Here is a 24,949-nt window from a genome sequence, read left to right as displayed (position 1 = left end):
TTGCTGTTTTGTTCAGTGGCCCGATCTGCAAAGAGACTCTGGTAGTTGGGCAGATTGTATTCTCCCCTCTTGGAATTCCGCTCACAGAGGCCTTCCCGTCGTGGTCTGCCGCGCAGGGACACGCCGGTGCCGCCGAGGATAACGAGGGCGGGGGGCTGGAGGCAGGCGGGGTGGGGGTGGGGGACGCGGCGCCGGCGGCGGGGCGAGAGGGGGTGTGTCCGCGCCCCGGCCCGCCCGCCCCCCCTCCCGCCCTCCCCGGGGGCGCCCCGCGCGGCCCCTCACCCCCGCCCCTCGGCGGGCCCGCCGCCTCGCCTCGCTCCCCTTGACGTCATGTGGGCAGCAGGCTGGCTCGCGCGGCGCGGCCGAGGGCCCGAGCGGGTGCTCAACTTCGGGCTCAAGTCCGCGCGGTGCGCCCTGAGCCGTGCGCCCGGCTCCCCGCGCGCCGCCGCCGCCGCCACATCTGGAAGCGTTCAGCGCGTCTGCCTCCAGCGCGCCGGGCGGGCGGGCGGGCGCGGGCAGGGGAGGGCGCGGGCGCGGCGGGGCTGGGCTGGGCGGCAGTGAGCGCGGCGCTCTCTCGCGCGCCCGGTGTCTCCCTCTCCCTGCCTCTGCAGAAACAGCTCCCTGCCAGAACGGCGCTCGGCGCGGCGCGGCCCGGAGCGGCGGCGGCGCCTCTTCCTGCCTGCTAGCCCTCAGGAGTTGCTGGATCTTTTTGACAGAAAAAAGCCGACAGGGGCCTCGAGGAGGACTCGCCACGAGCGGGCAGAGACGGTTCGGCCCCCTGCTGGCCCGGGCGGACCCCTCTCCCCCCATCCAGGGGTCCGCTGCTCCCCCACTCCCCTCCTTTCCACCTCTTCTCGCTCTGCCTCTCTCGATTTATTTTTTCGAACGGTGTAGCCGCCAGAGGTGCGGTGCTAAATTCTTGGAAGGGGCCCGGATGTACTGAGGATGCATTACAATTTCACAAAAGGAGGCAGTAGTGGAAAGGAGCAGTTTTTGGTGTTTGATGCAATAATGGGAATCAGGTAATCCTCAGAAGGGAAGAAGAAAATACTGCAGATCCACGGCTTCCTTGAATTTGCACGAAAGCCGCCGACCTCGGAGGAGGGATTAATCCAGACCCGCTTGGGGGTGTTTGGCCATTTCTTCCTCTTTGTGGCTTCTTCTCCTTTTAAAACAATTTTTGGTCAATGGTCAATGAGAACACGAGGATGTACATTCCAGAGGAAAACCACCAAGGTAAGGCTGGACCCCGCCGCCTCGCCGGGGCTCCAGCCCGGTCTCCCGCCCGGTCTCCCCGCCCTCTCCACCCCTCTCCCGCTCTCCCCCGCGCGCTCCCCGCGGCCCCTGGGCCGGTCCCTGCGGAGTTGCCCCGGGCTGCGTCCGCGAGGGGCGCCGGGCAGCGGGGCGCCTCCGCCTCGCCCGAGCGGCCGGGAGCCCGGCGGGACCCGGGCCGGAGCCGCCCGCGAGCCGGAGCGGAAAATTCCCGCCCCTCCCCCTCCCCGTGCCCGGCTTCTCCAGAGCATGTGTTTCCTATGAAATTCCAGGCGAGGGGGAAAAGTTCCCCAAGTGTCTGCTCTGCCTCGCTTTCTCGCGTTTGCCTGGGAAGCCCAACTGCCCGGCCGGCGGCGCCGGGGGGGAGGGGGCGCCGCCGAGCCCCGCGGGCCAGGGTCCCTCGCCTCGCTCCGGGCGCGGCTGGGAGCGCGCGCGCGCACCCCGCCCCAGGTCGGCCTCGCGCCCCCGGCAGCCGCCGGGCATCCCGCTTGCAGCCGGGCGCCCCTTCCCCCCGGCAGCGCGCTCCAGGTGGCGGGTGGGGGCCCGGGATGCAGATGTGAGACTCGGCGCCTCTCTCCCTCTTTCCCGTCTCCCTCGCTCCCTCTGTCTCCCTTCCTCTCGCCCGGCTCCCTTCTCCTCTCTTCCTCTCTCCCTCTCTCCCCCCTGGCTCACCTACACCCACCCACCTCTCTACTGCCATTGACCCCGAGTGCACCCACGCCCCGTGTGTTCTTATTCGCACCCACATGTGGGCTAGCACCTGAGGATGTAAGCAGTTAGAATTCGGGCGGTGTGTGGGCTTTGCTTTTTCATGTTTTAAGGAAATAATGAAAGGGTGTGCCAAGCTCACGCGGCTGCACACTATTGCCCAGTGTTTTGCCAGCATCTCCATCCTTGGCATCAAGTGTCACCAGCTCCCCTCAGTGAGGGGGAAAGGCTTTCAGGTAACTCCCCACTTCTTGGAAACTTTCTCCCTCACCCCCATCCCCATATTAACAAGTTATTATGTTTTGGCATTGCTCAGCAGTTAAGGTTATGATGGAGTGTGGAGGGTTGGTCTTGCTGGAGTGTGGCAGCCTCCAGCTTCATCTCTGTCTTGTCTCTATGGCTTTCTCTGTCTCTTTTGGGTGTAGTCTTTCCTTTTTCTCTCCCAGTTTCCCAAGCCTCCCTGTTTACAATCTTCCTTTCAATTTCTTCCTCCTGAATACCTGTCGCTGTTAGTCCTGTTACTTCCTGGGGTATACTTTAAGTGATTCTCTGAGGACCCCAGCCTGGTGTGTGTGTGGGGAGCGGTTGTCTCCATGTCTCTTTTTTCCAGCCTCCTCCTGCCCCCATCTCCACCATTTGGGGACAGAGCCCCTGTCCTTTAGAGCCACCTGGCTGGTCTCTGTCCATCCTGAAACCGATTTGAGGGTCAGCTGTCCCTTTGCATTCCAGCTGGGGTGGCAGCATGAGGATTTTGACTTTTTGGTAGAAAGAATTTTGTCAAGCGCCATGGGTTCTAGGGTGAGCCAGGCTTTGTCATTAGGGCAGCTTCTGTCCCTGGATTTCTCGATGCCATGACCCCATCCCTCACCTGTTCCCCTGTCCCCTTTCTAGCAGATGGAGCAGTGGATGCATTAGGAGGGAGAGGGTGAGAAACACAAAGGAAAGGGTGATATGTGTGAAGTGTGGGGATGGATGTCTCCCCTCCAGGCTCTCAACTCGGTGTGAGCAGCCTTGAAGAGGAGAGCTCAATAGTATTGTCCTTACTATCACTAATGATGGCAGTATACTGTGGTAAGAATTATTATTCGCATAACGATAATATTAGTTTACCAGGTCCCCTCTTACTGCAGGATAAACCCCTCTTGGCCCCTTTCCTTTCTTTTGCCCCTTTGTTCCCTGGCATCCTTCCTCCCACCCCATATGCAGGGAGCAGACATTAAAAGTAGGAGCACTGACCCTGGAAAGGTTTATGAGAAAGATGGAGGGACAGGAGCAAGTGAGCCGTGGCCGGGAGCTCTGCCTTTCCAGCAACATGCCAACAAACACTATGGCAACCTGAATTCCAGTTCTCTCCCTTGAAGCTGCAGTGATTATATAATTCACAGGAGCAATTTTGCCTCCATTCCTGGATGCGGTTCTCAGGTGAAAGAGCACCAGGATCCCTGTCTCCCCTCCATTTCCCATCCCCCTTTCCCTGGTCTTTGGCATTGCCCAGGGTTTTTTTTGCAGGGAGGCGAGATGGAGGGTGATGGAGGTAGGGAAGGGCAGACCTGGAAAAGCATGAATATCTACAAGGAAGGGGTTGCTGTGGTTTAATAACCAAAGGGGTGATGAAACATAATTGGGGGTTAGAGTTTCAGGAAAGAGAGTAGAGAAGCCAAACAATTACCTCAGATCAGTGATGGTGACGAACCAAAGAGTGGAGAACTGAAAAAGTTGCCAGTGGTGGGGCTTTACATTCTTCTCTTCCTGACAGAGTTGAAGGCACTGGATGCACTGGCCCTTTCTCCCCAGCTTTTCAGTGTTGTGTGTGTGTGTGTGTGTGTGTGTGTGTGCGCGCGCGCGCGTGTTAATTGAGAGTTGGGATATGGAGACCAGTGGCCAGTGCATTGGGATAGCCTGAAGGTTCACTGAAGGACTGGCTTTTGACCCTGGGCTTCAGGCTGGGAGTGGCTCATGTGGGCCTTGCCTCACCTCTGGTGCCCTATCTACTCGGTCCCACGCCAACCTCCCGCTTTTCTGGGCTGATTTTCCATTGCAGGCTCCAGCTAGCAAATGAGTTTCTTAATAGTCAACCAGTTAGCAAATAAAACATCAGAATGTCCCTTATCTGCTGGAGACAAGGCAGAGGGGAGAAACATGTGTTCTGGGAGGGAAGACATACTGTGCTTTTCTTTTAACTACTTAGCAATAAGGCAGAATAGTAATCATCATAATAAAGTAATAATAATAATAATGATCACAGTTAACTCTCTTTACAAATGGTCATAGACAATGTTGCTTGCACCTTAGCTTGTGTGGGTTATAGAAAGCATGACATTAGCTTCTCTTTCTCTGGGTACTGCATGGAGGAAACTGGAGAAAAGGGGCTATTGAGGCTCAAAATATCATTCCTAGTATTGCTCTGATACTTTACAGTGTATCAGAATACTACATAATAAACTATATTACAAGAACCAATTATTCATTATTTCCATAGAGCACATGCTAAGAGTATTTAAATGCGCGCGCGCGCACACACACACACACACACACACACACACACACACACTGAATAAGGAAAAGATTTCAGATTACACAAGAGTTTAATGCACTTTGGGGACCCAGTGAGTTGTGGAGAGGAATATTGGTAATGCAGCCCCCTAAGACTGTTTGGACATTTCTACCTCATATTAAGTGGAGAATTGTTCTCTACAAGTAGATGTTACAGGTATAGTACTTTGCAGATGAAACGGTGAGCTGTTAGCCCCTGCAGCTGCCTCTCAGAGTCTTGGTGATGACTTGAACTCTTTCTGCATTTTTTTCTTTGAGTGAACATTGTCCTAGGTGGGTTCATCTATGTATATAAGACTTTGGACTTAACACTGAAGCATACCGAACGGGGATTTTGAGGCCCTGCTGATCTTTGTATCCTTACTTCTGCCACAGGTCCCCGCTCATTCAGGCTCTTGATACATGAATGAATGCATGCTGGTGAGAACGAATGAATGGAGACCTAGAAGACCTAAAGTGGATGTGCTTTCTGCCTCTCCCAGTAGGTGGCACTCCAGGGCTTAGGAGTCAGGAAAGGGGCAGTCTCCCTGCGTTTGGTGAGGAAAGATATTGGGAGAGTTTGGAGAGAATTTCCTGTGTGCTGTGACTCTTTGCTTATGCCTATACCTGCCCCAGTGCAGAGAACCCCAAAGACCAGTGTGTGTTCCCGTGCCAGCACACACACCAGAGGACCCCCCAGTGTGACTGAGGCCCTCAGTGACCTTGCCACCCTCTGGTAAAGAAAACCCACTTTGGATTTCTCCCACTTTTGCACACTCTTACCTCAGACTTCTGTTTACCTCTAAAACAGCATCCTACTCAGCCTTGAGGGAGCCTTTTGGGTGATTAGCTGAACTTGTTATGGCTGTATATTAATTTTCTCCCTGATTTACCATAGATGTTTTAGTAACCAGAGGGGCCAGGACTTCCCAAGCCCAGTGGAATATGAGGTGACCAGAAATTTGGGATTTGGAAACCCTAACCTATAGGGTTACAGAGCTTGTCCGCTCAAAGGCAAGAAGGCATTTTCCTAACTTTATTAGGGGAAAAAAAAAACACAAAAACAACTGGGTACACTTCACAGCTGATTTCTGTTTATGAGTCTGGCTGGGCTCATGCTGGGTAATGGCAGAAAAGCTCCCGAGACCCAGGTTAGTCAGTAACTGAGATTTGTTCTAATTTTCAGTGATGTTTTCCAACTCTTGGTTGTTTCTTTTCTATCCCTTCAGTTGGCCTTCTTAGTTGTTGTGGCAAATTCTGTGAGGTCTGAGAACCTCTTGCTATCAGGTTAAGAAGGGGCGAATGAGTGGACCATAGCGTTTTCTTCCTTTTCAGTAATTCTTCCTGCCTGGTGAGGCATCTGTTTGTTACATGGTAGTAACAGGTCAGCTGGCATCATCCCCACTTTTCCTTGCTGGGACTCCAAAATCAGTGCTCCGCATTCAAAAGTAAGAGACAATTTTATTTTCCAGTATGGACTAAAGAAAACTGATAGATTGTTTGGGAAACACCTGAAGACTTAAGAGCAAAGCCAATTAGCAAATGATCACACTAATTTAGTCTGTTTTTAGATCCCATCCTCACTGTTGCCTCAGTTAATGCTGGGCACTGTGGAGGAGAGCAGAAGACTGATTTAAAAAAAAAAGCATGGGGAATTGTTTTGCAAAATATCAGGTGCTGAGTATTTAGCAACATGAGTGCTAAACATTCTGATAATGAAACAACACTCCAAGCCATGGCTGTCATTATTAAAATAATTTAGTAAACACCTGTTTACATGTACCTCAAGGTTAGATACTGTATAAAACAAGTAAAAGTGACAGGATCCCTCTGGGAAAATGGAATGATTTTCAGTGCTGTTCTAAACCCAGGTCCATAGACTTGAACTGAACCCGGGTCAGAAAAGCAGCATGGAGGGCTGAAGTGTGAATGTGATGGTTTGAACCAATAGCCCAGGTACTACAGGAAAGGTCTTCGATGTATTTTAATTCCCAGATGGAGTGCTTCTGTATTCAAGATGAGGCTTTACTGACCCTAGGAGGTGCACACCTAGAACATTGCCACAGACCTTGCTTCTTTCCCTCCATGGTGTAGGAGCACTTGGAGGCAGGTGCTCGTGGCAAGAAGGCAACTGGAGCAGAGTCTCGGGTTCCTAGGAGGCTTGGGACCCTGAGAGCCATGCTGCAGTTGTAGTCTGTGCCCTGTGTGGGTGGGGGCCCAGGAGGGCCTTGTAGAGGAGCAGAGTTGTGAAATGGCTGGGAGCTTCAGGAAGCCAGCTGTTGGGAGAAGGACGCAGGAAGAGGCCCAGATGACCGGGATGTGTCCAGGGTTGGGGGGTAGTTTGGGGAACACAGTTACAACTTGTGGAACTGAATTAAATCAAGTGGGGATTTAAGGGACATAAGGAAAGCAGTTTGGGCCTGGAGCTGGGGAGTCAAACAGAGGTTGAAAATAGGCCCTCCCCAGAGACCAAGGGAATGAAGGGAATAGTAAATCTGGCTCAGAGCCAGAGAATGAGGAAAGGGTGGATTAACTGGCAAGAAGCCAAAAGTTCCTCCCCTTCCCAAAACCTCATCATACCATTGCTGTCCATAACATGTTCACTTAAAAACATCTTCTTGCTGCACTGTGTGCGTGTGTGTGTGTGTGTGTGTGTGTGTGTGTGAGAGAGAGAGAGACACAGAGAGAGGGTGGGGAGGGGGTGGTTCTAGATTCATGAGCTTTGAAGGGTTTGTCAAACAGACGTAGAATAAATGTAATGTTTCTGGGAATTTACTTTCTAGGATCAAAGCATTTTAAGGAACCTTAGGACAAACTCTGTTTCTAGTTACGAAAACAAAGGCTCCTAAAGAGTCAGTCACTCAGGCAGGGATGTGACAGAAAACAAGGTCTTCAGACTCTTTTTCCTCCTGCTTTCTCTTGACCACACTTGGTATATGTTAAACATGATAAGAAAGCATTGCTTAGTATTTCTGGTAAAATTTTGCTTAATCAACCTTTCAACCTCTCCCTATTCTGCCTCTGTCCAATCCCACCTTTGTACTGACTTAAAATCACTTCTGAGATGTTAGATTTGGAAACAGAGTTGGAGTGGGGTGGGGGTAGCTATCATTGGAAAGGTTTAAAAATAATTTCTCAGGCTGCAGAGTAAAAGTTCATACATGTCCACAAGGACCTCCAACAAAATTCAGATCACTATTCTGTCTGCAAACAGATATAGCTCCAAGCTGTTTTTATTTGTGTACTTCCTTTCTGTCCCACTCTAGGCTCATTTCAGCCCCTGTGAGGGAGTGGGGTGATGAGAGGCGAGCTGTTCTGTAGGACTTCCCTTGGCGAACTGTTGGCAGTTCTTCGTGGACTGGCTTTGCTGTTGGCCAGTGCATGGAGTCACATCACTGCAGGGTAGAAACTGTGGGGACATTTAAGTTGCAGGCTGGCCAGAGGACCGGCTGCTGTGGACTCTACCTGAGTTGGAAGAACAAAGGCTTCTCCTTGCTTCTTTGTCAGGGCTGGTCTTCTAGGACAGGGCTCTGCCCAGGAGACATTTAAATAAGGAGCCCTGGTTTAAATCAGCACATGGAAAGGAATTCATCTAGGACCTGCCTGTGACATTCCCATCATCCTTGAAGCGTTTGTTGGCTGACTTGTTTGATGCTCTTATAAATCGAGAACTGGAAGGCCTTTTAGGCTGACTTGATCTCTAGCTTTAAGACAGGGGCATGAGCTAGACTCACCCTTAGAGATGTGGCCTTTGAGATCCCTGGGGGAAACCACCATTTCAGAACATAGTGTTGTGATAATTTCATGAAATATTCACACTGCCAATCTGCCAAGGGGGGTTTCTTTTAATACACTTGGCTACACTTGGTATTGCGCGCTTGAACCTAGCTAAAAAGAAAATAAAATAATCTTGTCTCCTGTCCTTTAGAGAACCAAGCCAAAATCCAGACAGTAAATGAATGTTCTTCCCCATATAGCCTGTGGGCAGAAATGTTGACTTGATTACTCAATTAAGCTCTATTTACTTTGTAACCATTGTGTCATGTTCAGTCATTTATATTGTTTTTTTCCTTCGAAAATAATCCATGTTGGGCTAAAAAACTTTCAAAGATGTTAGTTAGCAAAAGTAAAAAATAAAATAAATAAGACTACGGCTAGAAAAATGACTGGGGTCACATTCTTTGACTTGATCTTTTTTTGAGAGTTCTGAGGAATCAAGCCTTACATTTTTCATCTATAAAATGGAGATAAGAATCCTTAGCCAGTCAACTTTACAGGGCAGCTGTGAAGCTCCGTATGGGAGAATGAGTGTAAATCACCATGCAGGTATCAATTATTCTTATCAGAAAGCAGACCACTAGGGTTTGAAAAAGCAGTGCCATGAAACAACTTTCAAAGTGTTTCAAACTACTTTGTAGGTGTTATTGGATGACTGACATTATTCAAAATTTCAAAGATGGAAATGGAAAACAAAAAGCAACAGAGACCGAGGTGGTCTGGCTGATACCAGAATAATCAAAGAAGTGAAAAATTGGTCATGATAGGCTTGGTATTTTGGTTTTCTTGACATCTGTTGACCAGTGTGAGGCCAGTAGAATCCCAGGACCGTGGGACCGTCTGAACTGCTGTTTCCAACCAGAGTGTCAGGACCCGGGGGTGCAGGGTTTCCTTATGCCCACCAAGCAGCTGTCCACCTGACACGCTGCCGTCCTCTCCCACCCACAGCGTGAGGCTCCCTGCCTTCAGCCTAAGGTCCAAAGCCAAACTGGTCAGAAGTCCTTTGGTGGTCCAAATATCTGAAAATAGGGCCACTGAGCAGGAAGGACACCAGCTGGGCAAACGAATATCCACTTGCTTTCCGACATGAATTGCCGAAACCTAAACACAGCTCCTTGGTACAGAAGGACAGACTGACTGCCTGGAAAATAAAACTTTGCTTCAGATGTAAAACTTGCTTTAGAAAAAAAAAAACCAAACCCCTATTTTTCATGAATAGTAAAAGTGCTAGAGGTTTGTAGATAAAGAGAGGGAATAGTTCCATGCAGCACTGAGACACTTACCACAATAGGAAAAGGCTTTAATTTTCCATCTTAAGTGACAGATTAGCCTTTAGTTTCCTAAAGCAAAAAAATCTCATCATTAAAAAGGGTGCTGGAAAATTCACATTTAAGTTTGTACCTTGCTCCCCTCACTATGCCCCCTCTCCTAGCCTCGGGTCAGTCTGTAGAGTCTTTCATGCTTTCATTTTTATTTAAAAAAAATAAGTTATATTGAAGTATAACTTCTTCCTTTTTATATTTTTAGAATGGGGCAGGAGTGATAACTACCACTTATTGAATGCCTAGTGTGTCTCCAGCAGTGTTCTTTGGGCTTCATGCGCTTACTATAATTTTGTCCTTATATCAGTCCTTTGCGGCAGGTGCTAATATTTTTCAGATGAGGAAACTGAGGACCAAAGATCTTGTGTATTGTGGCCAGCATCACCCAGACAGTATTGGGGTGTTAGAATTAAATCCAGGTCTGTTAGACTTTCAAAGCATTTGTTGTTTCTATTATTTCTCTATGTGGGGAAGAGGAGAAAGAAGAACTCACTATCCATCCATTTTGGAAAAAACTACCTTGGGCTAGCCTCATGGAACCGTGCTTGGATTTGCTCTGTGGAAACTCCAGCTTCTCCTGGTCATGTGTAGTAGATAAACAGTTGAACACTTGTTCTTTCTTTCTCTTTCTTTCTTTCTTTAGTATTTATTTATTTATTTAGAGAGAGAGAGAGAGAGAAAAGAGAGAGTGTGTGTGCATACACACACATACACATATGTGCGAGTGAGTGGAGAGGGGCTGAGAAAGAGGATCCCAATCAGGCTCCACACTGCCAGCACAGAGCCCAACGTGGGGCTCAATCCCATGAACTGCGAGATCATGACTTGAGCTGAAGTCAAGAGTTGGACACTTAACAGACTGAGCCACCCAGACACTCCAACACTTGTTCTTCTTTGGTGGCTGCTATGTGGTCACTCTGCATGCCCCTCCTCAGGGTCCCATTTTCTGGCTATTCATTTATGCCCATGGTTTCTGACTGGGCCCTCTTTGGTTTTTCAGATCCCTCTGTAGATCTTAATGGTAGATCTAGACTAGTAAGTCTTGGCTTTGAGATGACCACTTCTTGGCATGGCTTTACTTCACCACCCATTCTTGGAATGTCTTCTCAGCAATTCCCTCCTGGAAAATGGACAGTCTCCATCCTCAAACAAGATTCTGACGAGTTCAGGGGACCGTCCTTGCAGCTGAGCTTTCGAGACTTCATGAATGAATGAATGAATGAACTATTTATTTTTAAATAACACCTTTGTGGAGATATAATTCACATGCCATAAAATTCACCCTTTAAAATATACAACTCAGTGGTTTTTAGTCGTTTTACAGAGTTGTGCAACCATCACCACTGTCTAATTCCTGCACATTTCATCACCCCAAAAAGAGATGGCAATCATTCTCCTTTTCCTCCTCCCTTCAGCTCCTGGAAACCATGAGTTTACTATCTGCCTGTATGGATTTTCATGCATTATTGTCAGCAATAATAATTCTACAATTGGAGCTCCTCTGTGTAGTCTAGCTGTTGGCAGCACATCTCATGCATTTCAGATCTAGGTATGTCGTGACAATCTGTATGATAAATGATTCAGTGAAAAGGAAGCACATGAGATTATTTAGAGACTTGCGTATCATTTAGAGCTGAAATTAAGCACTTTCTTTCACTTATGGAAAGAATGGTTTTAAGATTTATTTCTTTTAACTGGCTCAGTAAAGCTAAGTGTACAAGTCACATCTATTGATAGTTAAAGGAGATGTGAATGCTGACCTTTAAAATTTTTTTATTGTGGTAAAATATATGTAACAAAAATTTGCCATTTTAACCATCTTAAGTATTAAAATTCAGTGGCATTAATTTACAGTGTTGTACAACTATACCACTGTCTATTTCCAAAACTTTTTCTTCATTCCAAACAGAAACTCTGTTACCACTAAGCAGTAACTCCCCACTCCACTCTCTCCCCAGCCTCTGGTGACTTGTGATTTACTTTCTGTCTCTATGAATTTGCCTGTTGTAGATATTTCATATAAGAAGAATCATACAGTGTTTGGCCTTTTGTGTCTGGCTTATTTCACTGATGGTGTTTTCAAGATTTAGTCCATGTTGTAGCAGGTGTCAGAACTCCATTCCTTTTCAAGGCTGAATAGTATCCCATTGTAAGTATATACCGTATTTTGTTTATCCATTCATCAGTTGATGGACACTTAGGTTGTGAATACACTCTGGCTATTGTGAATAATGCTGCAATGAACATTGGGATACAAGTGTCTGTTTGAGTCCTCGTTGTTAATTCTCTTGGATATATACCAGGAGTGAAATTTCTGGTTCTGAATTATGACTTTTTAGTTAGAAGAGCCCATTTCCTTGTGTGACTCCCCAAGTTTGAATCCTGCAGAGGAAAAATATAGTATTATGAAGTTCCACTGTGTCAGTAATGAGAATGTAGTATTTTCTCTGGGGTCCCAGTGCCTATATCAGAAATTTGACTCTAATTAGGTGTTTAACAATCTAACAGCTGTCTTGATGAGGAGTGACTGATGCTGCCTCCATTCCAAGAAATAATGAACGTCCCTAGATTCAGTTCAGCGTTTACCTCCATGCTGACTGGGATTTGTAACTGGACAGGAAATGGGTGTTTGGCAAGACAAAGCTATTTAGTCTGTCTGTCTGTCTGTCTGTCTGTGTCTCTCTGTCTGCCCATCTGTGTAGTCCAGGGGCACCCATGTCTGTAGAGAGCTATATCCAGTCTGACAATCCTGATGATTGAGGTGGCTGCTGTTCCTCTGTACTGTTGGAAGGGCAGTGTGGCTGGGTTGATAGGGTCTCTCTTTCCCAGCTTTGGAGATGCTTGGGGGGAACCCGTGTCCCAGAGCTCTTGTCTACTCCTCACACCATCTGAAGTCTAGGCAAGGGAGGAAAAAAGTGTGATGGAAAAGAAACAGGGAAAAGAGTCAGGAAGAGAGGGAGAGAAGGGAGTGGATAGCAGAGGGAAAAATTTTAAACTTGATAGGTCCATGCTGGTGATTAATGGCCCAGTTAAAGATCAGGAAGCTTCTTTCCAATCTTGGGATGGCTTTTTTTGGTAATTGTCTTACCTAAAAGTAGTAATATTACCTTACATTTTGATTGACCTAAAATACCTTTTTAGTCCTTTTCATGTCTACTATTTTAGCTGTTCTTCAAAAAAAAAAATCCATTGAAGTAGTGGGACAAGTGTTATTATTCCTAGTTTATCAGATAAGGAAAGCTGGGCTTAGAGAATTGGAACAACTTGCCTGGTTAGGGAAGGAAAAAAAACTAGTCAGGTTTATTTTTTTTGAGAGAATATTTTATGTTAGACTTATCTTATGTTTATTTTTGGGGGTCGCATATATGTTATTTCATTTATTCCTTACATGAACCCTATTAAAGTTGGATAGCTTTTTGGTAACAGGATAGACTAGAATATACTTCTCCTTATTCTTGGTTTTGTGCTCTTTTTGTAGCCTGGCTGTATTATCTGTTAGGGCACTATGTTCTGATGTAGGCACAGATCTTAAAGCCTCATGCCTGCTCAACTTCACATACTTCCATGAGCCTGTGCATCTTGATTGGTGGGTTCAGCCTGGTCATAAATGTGCGCATGTGCGTGCGTGCGTGTGTGTGTGTGTGTGTGTGTATGTGTGTCTTAGATTAGCAGAGCTCAGTATGCTAAGACAGAGATGCAGGTCACTTCGAAGACCAATACACTTAATTTTATCCAACTATTAGTAAATTATTCTCTTGTAGGCTCTGACTTCACATCCCCTCCCTGGTCCTGCTTATAGGTGTGTTCTGGCCATTGTCCATAGCTAAAATATTGCACAGTGTTTCTCCAAGGTCAAAAAGCTTCTGCTACCCTGTCTGGGTGCCCAGGTCATTCTGGGGCTCTAAGCTCCACATCTGAGGGGATTGCAGTGACTCACATCTCATATTTGGTCTGCAGTGGATAGGATCTTATGGCTCTGTTTTTCAGTTATTTAAAAGGCAAAAATTTTGACCTATGCCCAGCTGTCTGAAAGACCAGGAGATAAGAAGCCTTTTTCTAAGATAAGTTGACTGTGAAGTGTCCCTGAATGTGGGGTATCTCATGCCAATTGTGATGAAAATAATTTTAAGTTGTTTTTTCCCTTCCCAGAATTGGGATGGTTGGTCGTTCACAGAAAGTTATGAGCATCTGTTATCTGTAAGGCAATTTGCTCATAAGATCTCTGGATTCAAGGAGACCTTCAAGATTATAGTCTCTTGATTATCCCTTCCTTTAGGGAGTATGTAGTTTAGAAGGAGGCAAGATACACACCCACATTCACAGATAGAACTATAATAAAAGGCAGACTATGCTTGATGTTACAGGGAGGTAAAGATGAAAGCCTTACTGGTTTAAAGAAGGAGGGTAATACAGTTAGATGGAATAAGTAGAGAAGGCTTATGTAAAGATGATGACAGCTGGATCTTGAAGGGTGAACACAAGTAGGGTAGAGAGAGGGGTTGCACATTCACTACAAGAAGAATGGTATAGTCAATTGTATGTTGAAAGGCATGTGCATTGGATTTTAAAGGAATAGTGAATTGGGTTGGATTAGAGCACAAGTTATATATGGGTAGAAGTGAGAGTCAGGCTGAAGAGCTTGCGTCCCATTTGGTAGGCAGTGGAGGACCACTGAGTGAGGAGTGGTATGGTCAGAGCTGCTCTGCCAGAAGACCAGGCAGGGAGCAGAGTAAAAGATGAAGTGGGGGTGCTAAGACTGCAGGTGGGGGGACATTTATGAGGTCATAGTCCAGGCATGAGAGGGAAGAAGGGCTTTTCTTAACAAAAGCCAGAGGGCAAGGGAATTCTTTGCTGTTGTCTATATGGAAAGGGGAGAGGGTGGATTTAGGGAGTAAATGGAAGATACTCAGCATATGTGCAGAATTAGAGTTTGTTTGTTTATTTATTTATTTATTTAATTTTTTTTTAGAGTTCATTTAGAGGTGATGTTTGAAACTGTGGGAATGGATGAAATTATTAGGGAGAGGGAACAGAGAGACGAAAATGATGAAGGGGCTGAAGATGGAGTCCTTACATTCAAAGGATAGGAAGGGGAAGAAATGGAGCAGACAGAACCAGAATGGTCAGGGAAGTAAAAGAAGAGCCTTGCTACTGTGGAGCCATGGAGGGCAAGAAGGCCATCGCTGTCAGTATTAAATGGACTAGTGGGTAGGGAAGATGGGAACTGAGAGAACTCTACTAGATTTGATGATCTGGGTATCAGCAATGGACTTTGAAAGTGGGTTCAGTCAGACTGCCTGGTGCTGAGGCACGGTTGATGTGATGGGAGGCATAAATGGACCACTCTTCTACTCTTTCTAGAGTCTTGACTGTGAAGGAGAAGAGAAGAGATGGATTTGTTGGCACATGAGAGACGACATGGAAGTGCGGGACTGTTGATGAAGCAGATCTAGAAGGCAGTTGGAAGTGGGGTCAGGGACAGGAACGGGAGGTTTAACCCCAACCAAGGAGGTACAATTCTGTCTTCAGAAATAGACTAACAGTGAGCAGAGGATGAGAACATAAAGAGTTGTGAGGGAGAGCTGAAAAAGGAGATATTATGGGTCTCAGGGACTGCATTGCTGGATCCTGAGACAGATGAAGGCAGTTGTAGTGTAGTCTGAGTTTGAAGACACAGGAAGAGGCAACGGTCAGTAGAAAATACTATGGGACATCCCAAAGATAATCAGTAAGTCAGAGGAAACCTGGTTGAGGTCAGGAGGCATGAGTTAGGGGCCAGCAGTGATTAACATTCCTAGGGAAAGTTTTTCCAGAACCGAGTTTGCCAAAGTGAGATAGGCACTAAGTAGGTCAAGGGGGCAGAGGACTCTAGTTCTGTAAAGAGATAAATTAAGCTAGAGTTGATGTGGGAGAATGGAGGTGGTTGCCTAGGACAATTGAGGTGGCTGGTGGGAATGGAGGTCTCAGGACACATAATTTTAGTAGGATTCATGAGTCTGAATCCTCCAGCCTGCCTTTGTTCTCATGGATTATTCATCAGAATAGCTGGTTGGCCACTTGAGCTCTGAGTGGATGTACAGAGGAGCAGGTGGGCTTTCTTTGGGGAACATAAGAACAGGAAGAAGATGGCAAACCTGGGTGGTGGGGATAATGGCAGTGTAAGAAGAGTAGATATAAGGTGGCGGACTAAGGTGTGTGTGTGTGTGTGTGTGTGTGTGTGTGTGTGTGTGTGTGTGTGTTTGTGTGGAAGGGTAAGTGCATGGAGACAAATTTTACTGAAGTCTTAAAATTTGGCTTCCTGAGAACCTTCTGGGCACTAACACCAAAGCAGAGAGCCCATGCTCCAGAGACCTGAGGTCATGTTCAAGACAAGGATGGAAGGAAGCAGGTGACATCAGGACTGGCATAGAGGTGGACATAAAACATCAGGTTGTCACAAATAGTCTTGGGCATCATGGACAAGGAGTTTGCACTTTTGGCCTCAGTCATGGCTCAACAGTAGACAGGAGTGTTCTGGACAATTCAGATGAGAAGTGCCGGCTTGGGGTGGCACTATGATATTAGTTCCTTGGAGAACTGATTAGCCTTTGTGGAGTGTTAAGCTTTATGATTTCATATCATTACAACTGTATGTATATAAAATTCCCGAGAAAAGAACAATTTATTATTTTTTCTTTATCCCCTCCCTCTCATAACCTCCCATAACAAAAATGTTATAAACCACTGGAAAATCTCAGGCTGGATCCCATTGGAGCTTTGCAATGCCTGTAGTTTCCTGCAAAAAGAAAAATATGATATCTGAATGTTTAATGAGAGGATGTAGTTTTTGGTGCCAAGGACAATAACACTCTTTGAATGCCATGGACGTATACTCTTCTGGATGGTACTTCATCCAAGAAAGAGTTGATGACCAGGAGGCACCCCAGGCTCTATCCCAGTCCTTGCCACATGTATAGGGACTCTAGTAAGAAGTCTGACAGGCAGCCTCTGTGGACTGGAAAGCCTTGCCTAAAGGCAGTGAGAGGGGCAGTGGCTGCAAAGGCCTAGTGATTTGAGTAGGGGAAGCTAGGCCCCTGCACTTCCGCTCATGTTCTCTGCACTGACCATCACAGTGAAATGCACAGATAGTCCAGTGGCTGCAAGTCCTGCCTTTTTCCTCTAGCTCCCTGAACCCATCCCCCACCTCTTCCACTAGACCTGACCATTGTGTGGCACAACCCCAGCGAGAAGACTGAAACCTTTACTGGGAAGCACATTTTTCTGCCTTTCTTAGGTAGTGAAGTGGCACTAGTTGCCGGTCTGCCTTCCCAGAAACCTCTGGGAATTGGCATGACCAGTCCTGTGGCCACCATTTCACCTTGTCTGGCTTTATCTGGGAAACCTCTTTGCCGAGTTTGGCCTTTTATTCTGGAGAAACTCAAGGTGGCACTGACCCCACCTTGATCTCTTGCTGGATCTGGGCAGCAAGACTTTGGGATTTTCCCTTTTTCCACTCCAGGGAAACTTGGGCAGAATGCACCCCTTTCCTCTGAGGGTATCAGTTGGGGAATGGGCTGAGTCTGAATGCACCGGTTTCCTCAATTCCTGTTGCACTTTCCAGACAACTGGTTCTAGATATTTCCTTAGAGTTTGACTTAGCTATCATAGAATAAAGGGGAAAAGAAGATCCTAAAGAAAAAATGGCCTTAAAAATGTTCTTGAGTTGGATGAAGAAATGGAATAGACCTGGTGTCTCCAAGAGGTAGGCACAGCTCTTCTTTGAGACATCCACAGAGAGCACACTGGGCAGTCACATTTATGCACACTCAGCCCAGGGACAGGCATATGTCAGTGCCTCCTGAGGGGTTATAAATAGGTTGTGGTCCATTTGAAGGAGAGAGGATAAAATGGTAGTAAAAGTCATCTTTATTGTGTTAGGCCCAGAAGTAAATGAACAGCAATTCTAAACCTTAGGGAAGTGTTCCTTTAGCACTTGGGGACCAAATGCTTTCAATTTCTTTGGCAAGTATCTCCATGCGGTATGTGTATGTGTGTGTATGTGTGAGAAAGAAGAGGCAGAGAGGAGGAGAGAACAGCATGACTTAGCTGGAAACCTCTGAAAGACAGCATGTTGTTACAAGGTTCAGGCATGCCTGGGCGCAAGGAGACCTGTGTTTAGATGTACCTCAACCTCTTGCTTTGGAATTTTGGTTGAATCATTTAACTCCCCTATGTCTCAGGATCTACATCTGCTACCACTCTGTGCCCCACCCCCATTAAGAATCTGTTTATTCTTTTAGCCCCATTTATAAATGACAATTACTTGAATATTTCATAGGGATTAATTGAAGTACCACAGGAGAAAACTTATTGTGTCCAGTCCTTTATATACTGTCAGCTACACAGGGAAATTGTAATGTAGGCTCAAATGCTTAAAGAATATTTCTGAGCCAAGTTCTTTCTAAGAAAGAACGTCTTGGGGCTCCTAGGTGGCTCAGATGGTTCAGTGTCTGACTGTTGGTTTCAGTTTGGGTCATCATCTCATGGTTCATGAGATCAAGCCATGCATCTGATTCTATGCTTTCAGTGTAGAGCCTTCTTGAGACAGTCTCTCTCTCTCTCTCTCTCTCTCTCTCTCTCTCTCTCTCTCCTTCCCCTCTCCTCTCTCTCTGTACCTCCCCCACTTGTGTGCATGTTCCTCTCTCTCTCTCTCTCTCTCTCTCTCTCAATAAATAAATAAATAAACAAACAAACAAACAAACAAACAAACATTTAAAAAAAGAGAATGTCTTAGGTGATAAAGGAAGAATATAAGACAACCTTGCTCTGGAACTTCAGAAATAGTACCAGAGAAAAGGGCTTTGGGCTTAAAAAATTTTTTTAATGTTTATTTCTTTTTGAAGGAGAGAGAGAAAGACAGCATGAGTGGGGGAGGGGCAGAGAGAGAGGGAGAGGGAGACACAGAATCCAAAGCAGGATCCAGCCTCTGAGATGTCAGCACAGAGCTGGATGCAGGGCTCGAACTCATGGGCTGTGAGATCATGACCTGAACTGAAGTTGGACACTTAACCAACTGAGCCACCCAGGTGCCCTGGGCTTTGGGGTTTAAGGCATGGGAATGTCCTGTGTTTCCCTGGCCTAGAGAGGGGTTCTTGAATTGAGGATGCTTTATCTTACATGCAGTAGATGTGATGAAGAATTCAAAGCTGCTCCCAAGGAAGCTTTTGTGAGGAAGCTTTATTTCATCTTTTATTCTTTTCCTTTCTTCTTGGTTTCTTTCCTTAATATGGAAGCACATATTTTATAGTTCTTTCAGGAATGGTCTAGAGTGGTAAATTTCAAACTTCCTCAGTCTTTGTTTGACATTGTCTTTTTTTCTTTTGTCTTCACTCATGAATGATGTTAGGTACAAAATTCTGTGGTAGTAGTTTTACTCCAGCAATTTGAAGATATTCCATTTTCTTCTGGACTCTATTGTTGCAGATGAAAAGTCTGCTATAAGCCTAAATCACTATTCTGACTTAAAAAGATACTCTTTGACTTTAGTGTTATGTGGTTTTACACTGTTGAGTTAATACAGGATTTAAAAAAATCTTGCTTAAGACTTGGTGGGATGCTTCAATCTACAGATTCATATTGTTCTCCAGTTCTGTAAAATCCTCAGTCATTTTTAAATATTGCCTCTCCCCTGGTCTATTTTATTCTAGAACTCTATTATTAAAATATATATTGATCTTTCTCATTTTACATTTTTTCTTAAATTCTCTTTCATATCTTATATTCCATTATCCCTCTTTGTTATATTCTGAATAATTTCTTCAGCTCTATCTTCCAATTCACCAGTTTTTGCTTCATTTCTTCCTAAACTACTGTTTAGCCTTTAAATGCATTTTTATTTTTAATGGCTATTTTGTTTCTAAAAGTTCTATTTTGTTCTTCCTCAAAAAATTTTTAATAGTGTATTTTTTTCCCTTTTGGTTTCTATTCCATATTTTAGATTGTTAATAATTTTAAAATATATAAATCCTATAAATCATATATATACTCTATACATGTAAAGTGTGTATAGTCTATTTAAAATTGTTTCATCTACTTCAGCCCTTGGGGAATGGTTATTCTTGTATCCACTGACTTTCATTGGTGGTGGATCATTTCCTTCTGTGGCATATAAATTTTGCCATCTTCTTTGTGAATTTTTTTCCCATGGGGTTTTAAGCACCTTGAGTTGTGGAGGTCTTACAATAGTGCTGTTTTGCAGTTGCCTCTAGTGGGTAGTCTTGGTGGTTTCAGTGTCCAGAAACAGTTTTTAATATTTGCTTCTCGACTTAAAGTGCCCACAGCACACTGGTGCTTTAATTATCATGAGAAAAAAATATTTCAGACCCAGAATTTCAGTCAGAGATTAGTGGAACATGTATATGAAATGAATTGACTCAGACAAACAGGAAACTATTTTATTTTATTATTTTATTTTATTTTATTTTATTTTATTTCAGTTTAGTTTATTTTGAAAGAGTGAGAGAGAGTGTGTGCAAATTGGGGGAGGGGCAGAGAGAGAGGGAGGGAGAGAGAGAGAGAATCCCAGTCAGACTTTGTGCCATTAGCACAGAGCCCAACACAGGGCTTGATCTCGTGAACTGTGAGATCATGACCCTGAGCCGAAATCAAGAGTCAGACGCTTAACCAACTGAGCTACCCAGGTGCCCCAAACAGGAAATATTTTAATTTTTCTACCGTTGCTGCATACAGACCCTCTCTGTTGGATCTCCCTTGCCTTTTCTATCACGTTCTCTCAGGCTTATCTTTTCTTTCCACTCACATCCAGTTACTAGAATAGTCTCATTTCAATAGTTAGGACTCATGTTACAGATATTAAAAAAGTCCATAGACTTGTAGCAACGTGGATGGAACTGGAGAGTGTGATGCTAAGTGAAATAAGCCATACAGAGAAAGACAGATACCATATGGTTTCACTCTTATGTGGATCCTGAGAAACTCAACAGGAACCCATGGGGGAGGGGAAGGGAGAAAAAAAAAAAAAGAGGTTGGAGTGGGAGAGAGCCAAGGCATAAGAGACTGTTGAAAACTGAGAACAAACTGAGGGTTGATGGGGGGTGGGAGGGAGGGGCGGGTGGGTGATGGGTATTGAGGAGGGCACCTTTTGGGATGAGCACTGGGTGTTGTATGGAAACCAATTTGTCAATAAACTTCATAAAAAAAAAAAAAAAAAAAAAAAAAAAAAAAAGTCCATAGACTATTTCAGGCCTTACCCATGGCTTTCAGATTTGTATGGAGAATAGTGTAGTGATCTATTTTTTTTTTCCTTCTTCTCGCTCTTCCACTTCTCCCCTATTTCTGCACTTCTAGGATTAGGACAGAGGAGAAAAATTTAGAGGAAGTAAGGCTAAAGTCTCTCTCCTTGGTGCTGTTTCTTGCCAGAGATTGGTTGACTGTCATGTTCTGTGCTGTGGTACTCATCTCAATACTGGCTCTTTGGTCATTTTTGTGGGTTCTTTGATGGTCCTCATGGGGTCCTTTATACCACAAAGCTCCCTGATGTGGGTAATGTGGAATCTCCCAAACTTCTTGTGAATCTCACAGCCTCTTTATGCTGAGGCAACCCTCTTGGGTGGAGTATTTTACAGTGGCTTCAATCCAGCCACCTTACAGTGCCATTAGCTCAGCCCAGTAAAGGCTGCTGTGTTTAGTTAAAATTTGGAACTGCAGGCAGCTTCCCATTGTTGCCCTTTCTTCTTACCCTGTCTCCAGTTCTCCAAGAATTCTCTAGAATTCTTGAGGCAGGAAGCAGGCAATGTCCTTTGGGTTTTGTGTGCACCCTCCAGACTCTAAAAGACATGGGTCAGCGCTTTCCCCACAATAGTCCTCTGTTCTGGTTCCCTGGGGAGGGCATGTGGGTCCTGTCCCTTAGTGGGCATCAGGCTAGGAGGTGGCAGGCTGGTCTCTTTTTATCGCAGGCACGCCAGTCTCAAGAGATGCTCCCCTTGGTACTCACCTCACTTGGCTTGGGAGGGAGGGGGAGGGTTGGAGAAGCACACTCTGCCATAGCCCCTACCTTATTATCTCTAGGACTCCTGTTTCTAGTCCTCTGCTTATATGGGCTGGATGGGGTGATGGAGGGAGGGTGAAAGGACCAGTTTGGTTACCTCTTACTTTTGCAGCAAGGTATCTGTCCAGTACCTTCGTTGTCTGAGGAATACTTCTCATTGATTGTTCTTAGGTTTGGGGCTTCAGCTGGAATTCTGAGACAATAGGAAAAGTACCAATCAGCATCTGGTGACCCACATTTCCTTATCTCTTTCTTGGGATGGTGGGCAGAGATTTTAGACTGGGTTTTTTACTGGGGAACAGTTTTTCCAGGTTCTTGGCTTTTGCCAAGGCCTCAGTTCCCATTCTTGACTTTGTGGGGTCCCTTAGCTACGTCTCCTCCCATGTAGATGTTAAAAGCCCAGCTCTGGCTCCACATCCTCCAGGGCCATCACAGCTGTAGTGCTTCGGCTTGTTACTCAGCTTTAAGTTCTCTCTTTCTCCCTGGGACTGAGGAATTCCCTTTCTTTGTGTCAGCTCATATTGTTCAGCATTTCTCTGCATAGTAAAACAATGAATTTGGTTTAAGCTTGGCCTGCCTCATTGCCAGAACTGGAAATTTGCATCTGTATCTTATAGACCACTAATAATAATTCTACTTCCATCACAAAGATGTGAGGACAAATGAAATCATGGATGTGGACATGCTTGGAAAATTTTGACCCATTTATGAAGAAGGGGTTATTATAAATATACCTCTGCTTGGTTTGTTAAATCATTCTCCCTTGAACTGGTACTTTAGTAAAACTATATTTTTAAGCAAAACTGTCAGTGTGACATGATGATATTTAATAGTTTACCTCCTTTAACTATCACATTCAATTTATGGCCCCTAATTATTTCCAGTCTATCCTTTGAGACTTACTCATTTAGAGTATTTTAAACTTTCTGGATGTCAGTCCATTATTTCTTCTTTTTAACATTGTGAAGTATAAGAGGTATATATTAGGTATACATTAAAGCAAATTTTCGTACATTAGGTGTCTGTTAGGTATATTAAGTATATACCAGGTATATCAGGCTGGCTCATTCTGCTTTTTTTCACTTAGGAAACCAAAGACAGATCGGACTATCAATCATCAATCATCAATCAGTCAGTTAATGTTAAGTGAGTGCTTGCTCTGAGTTTGGCACTATAATAGCCACGTAGCAGAGGGCATAGACAAGCATAACCAATTTTGACAGCCATGTATGAAGCATCTAGCAGAGCCAGATAGACACAGTGCTCAATATATTGAGGAATAAAACAGATGGGCATCTGCCCCCTGGAGCTTACAATGGAGCCACTGGCTGAATTGCATTAGGATTTCTCAGTGATAGCAACATGGTACATTGTTATAACCATACTTATTTGGTAAGTGAGTGAATCCTTCAGACCCTGGAAGTCTTGCTCAGTTTTTTTTTACAGAGCGTTAGTATATAGACTGATACCATAATCCCATCAGGGATAAATTAAAACAAAACCAAAACAAAACAGAACAAAAACGTAGTCTGGAAGTTGAGCAACTTTTGGTATGAAGGCATGAAACATAGTATGAAAAATGATTTTATGGGGCTTGTTTGCTATCTCTGTATCATGGAGGTTTGTCTCTGGTTGTCATTTCTGTGCTCCTCCATTGCTGTGGAGCTTTTTCAGATTACTCTTAGGAATCCAGAGCTCTTTGCTTTTACCTCTCCTTTCCTCTGTCAAGACATGCTCACAGAAAAAGGGCTCAGATATTCAACAGAGTCATGAAGCACTGTCCTTGTCCATCCTGGCAGTCATGGGTGTGTCTTGAGTGAACTCTGCTGTCCCTTGAAGCCAACACCATCCCTTGAGGGTGTGAGGAGAATGGTTCCTTCAAAATCAGTTAAGAGCTCCTCCAGAAGGAATAGGGCCATGAGGACCCTGCTCAGAGGGAGACTGGAATCAACAGTTTATATTTTTTCTATAAAGTTACATCATTTTTATAGCTTCTCCAAAGTATTAGCATGTCCAGCCTTTTGTCTAATTGTGAAATGAAAGATTTTGTCTCTTTTTTTTTCAGGAATTCTAGACTCAGAAAATTAAGGTCAGGAGGAATTAGTAAGACTAAAATCATTTCATAGATGATTTTACTGAGCTTATGGCTTCAGATTAAATTAGTAAAGGATATAGCTAAGATGGCAAACAGGTTCCAGGTTCTGTGCCCATTCAAGACTAGTAATGGCTACCTGGACTGCCACCTGCTGAAGACGATTCTAACCATTGCCCAAACTGGGGAAAAGAGTGTAGTGATTGATTAGTGATGTCTGCCACAGACTTAGGATGGAGTTAAGGCATGCAACACACCTACTATTTTGGCTATTCTTGGTAGAGATGGACAGATGCTTAGGTTATATTTTAAATAGCCATCAGATCCAGTTACTTCTGTCAAACAAATAGCCAATTCAACAGCAACAGCAAAAAATAAATTGAAATATGTGTTTGCTATAATGAAGAAAAAAAGAAAAGTCTTGTCCATTTTATAGACTTTGTTTTTCACTTTTTATTCAGGTAGGTTGTTAAATCATAGACAATTTTTGAAAGGTGAATTAAATATGAGAGATTCTAATTTCTGATTTAACTTTCCTGGAGGAGTCACTAGATAGTACTTTGTAGTTTTATATTGTCTTTCTAAATATTTTTCAAAGCATTTCATACATAGTATCTCATTTTATTCTCACTTGATCCCTGTGACAGATTTGTTTCTAGTGCATAGCAGAGGTAACTGTGCTCAGAGATGATCTGGCTTGCCAAAGGCAGTCACGAGCAGTTGAGGGGTTGGCCTTGATCCCTGGCTTCCTTCACTTGTACCATGAAATTTCTGTGACCCCTCTGGGGTCTCCAGGAGATTTCTGCCCAGCTGATTATTGTTGATACATTTTCTAAGGGGCAGGAGACTGTATGCTGGGGCAGTGACTCAAAATAGCGTCTGTTCCCTGCTTAAGAGGTTGTCCCGTCAGCAGCAGCCTGATGAACTAGACCCCACTGCTTCGGTAAAATACTTTGGGGTTTATAGGATGGAAAGTTTTGTTTAGAAATGAAAATAGCCCATAGTCATTTGTACCCTGAAGTTGTCAGCTGATGCTGTCTGAGTCACCCCTCACCATCTTCTGGCACTCTTGAAGGGCCTCCCAGTGGTCCACCTAGAGTGGTCTGAGCGTGGCCATATTTGGCTTTCTAGAGCTTGTTGGCTTTGGAAGTGCCTTTCAACCTGCCAACACCCAAGTGGGGACCCAGATCAAGCTGTGCA

General features: G+C 44.9%; 1 protein-coding gene across 12 annotated transcripts in view; it reads left to right on the top strand.

The window, feature by feature from the left end:
• The first annotated feature begins 1,187 nt into the window (after positions 1-1,187).
• CACNA1C (calcium voltage-gated channel subunit alpha1 C) overlaps positions 1,188-24,949 on the top strand; it is a 662,038-nt gene continuing 638,276 nt past the window's right edge. For all 12 annotated transcript variants that reach the window (XM_047065565.1, XM_047065566.1, XM_047065559.1 and 9 more), the window contains exon 1: positions 1,188-1,236. In XM_047065565.1, coding sequence (XP_046921521.1) covers positions 1,188-1,236 — 49 coding nt within the window. The remainder of the gene's footprint in view (positions 1,237-24,949) is intronic.

The sequence above is a fragment of the Lynx rufus genome, unplaced genomic scaffold, assembly GCF_022079265.1.
Source record: "Lynx rufus isolate CCGP_SWC_20201006 ecotype Redwood Valley unplaced genomic scaffold, mLynRuf1.p SCAF_7, whole genome shotgun sequence".
Classification (NCBI taxonomy): domain Eukaryota; kingdom Metazoa; phylum Chordata; class Mammalia; order Carnivora; family Felidae; genus Lynx; species Lynx rufus.
Note: the sequence above shows the minus strand (reverse complement) of the source record. Positions and strands in the feature narration are given on the sequence as shown.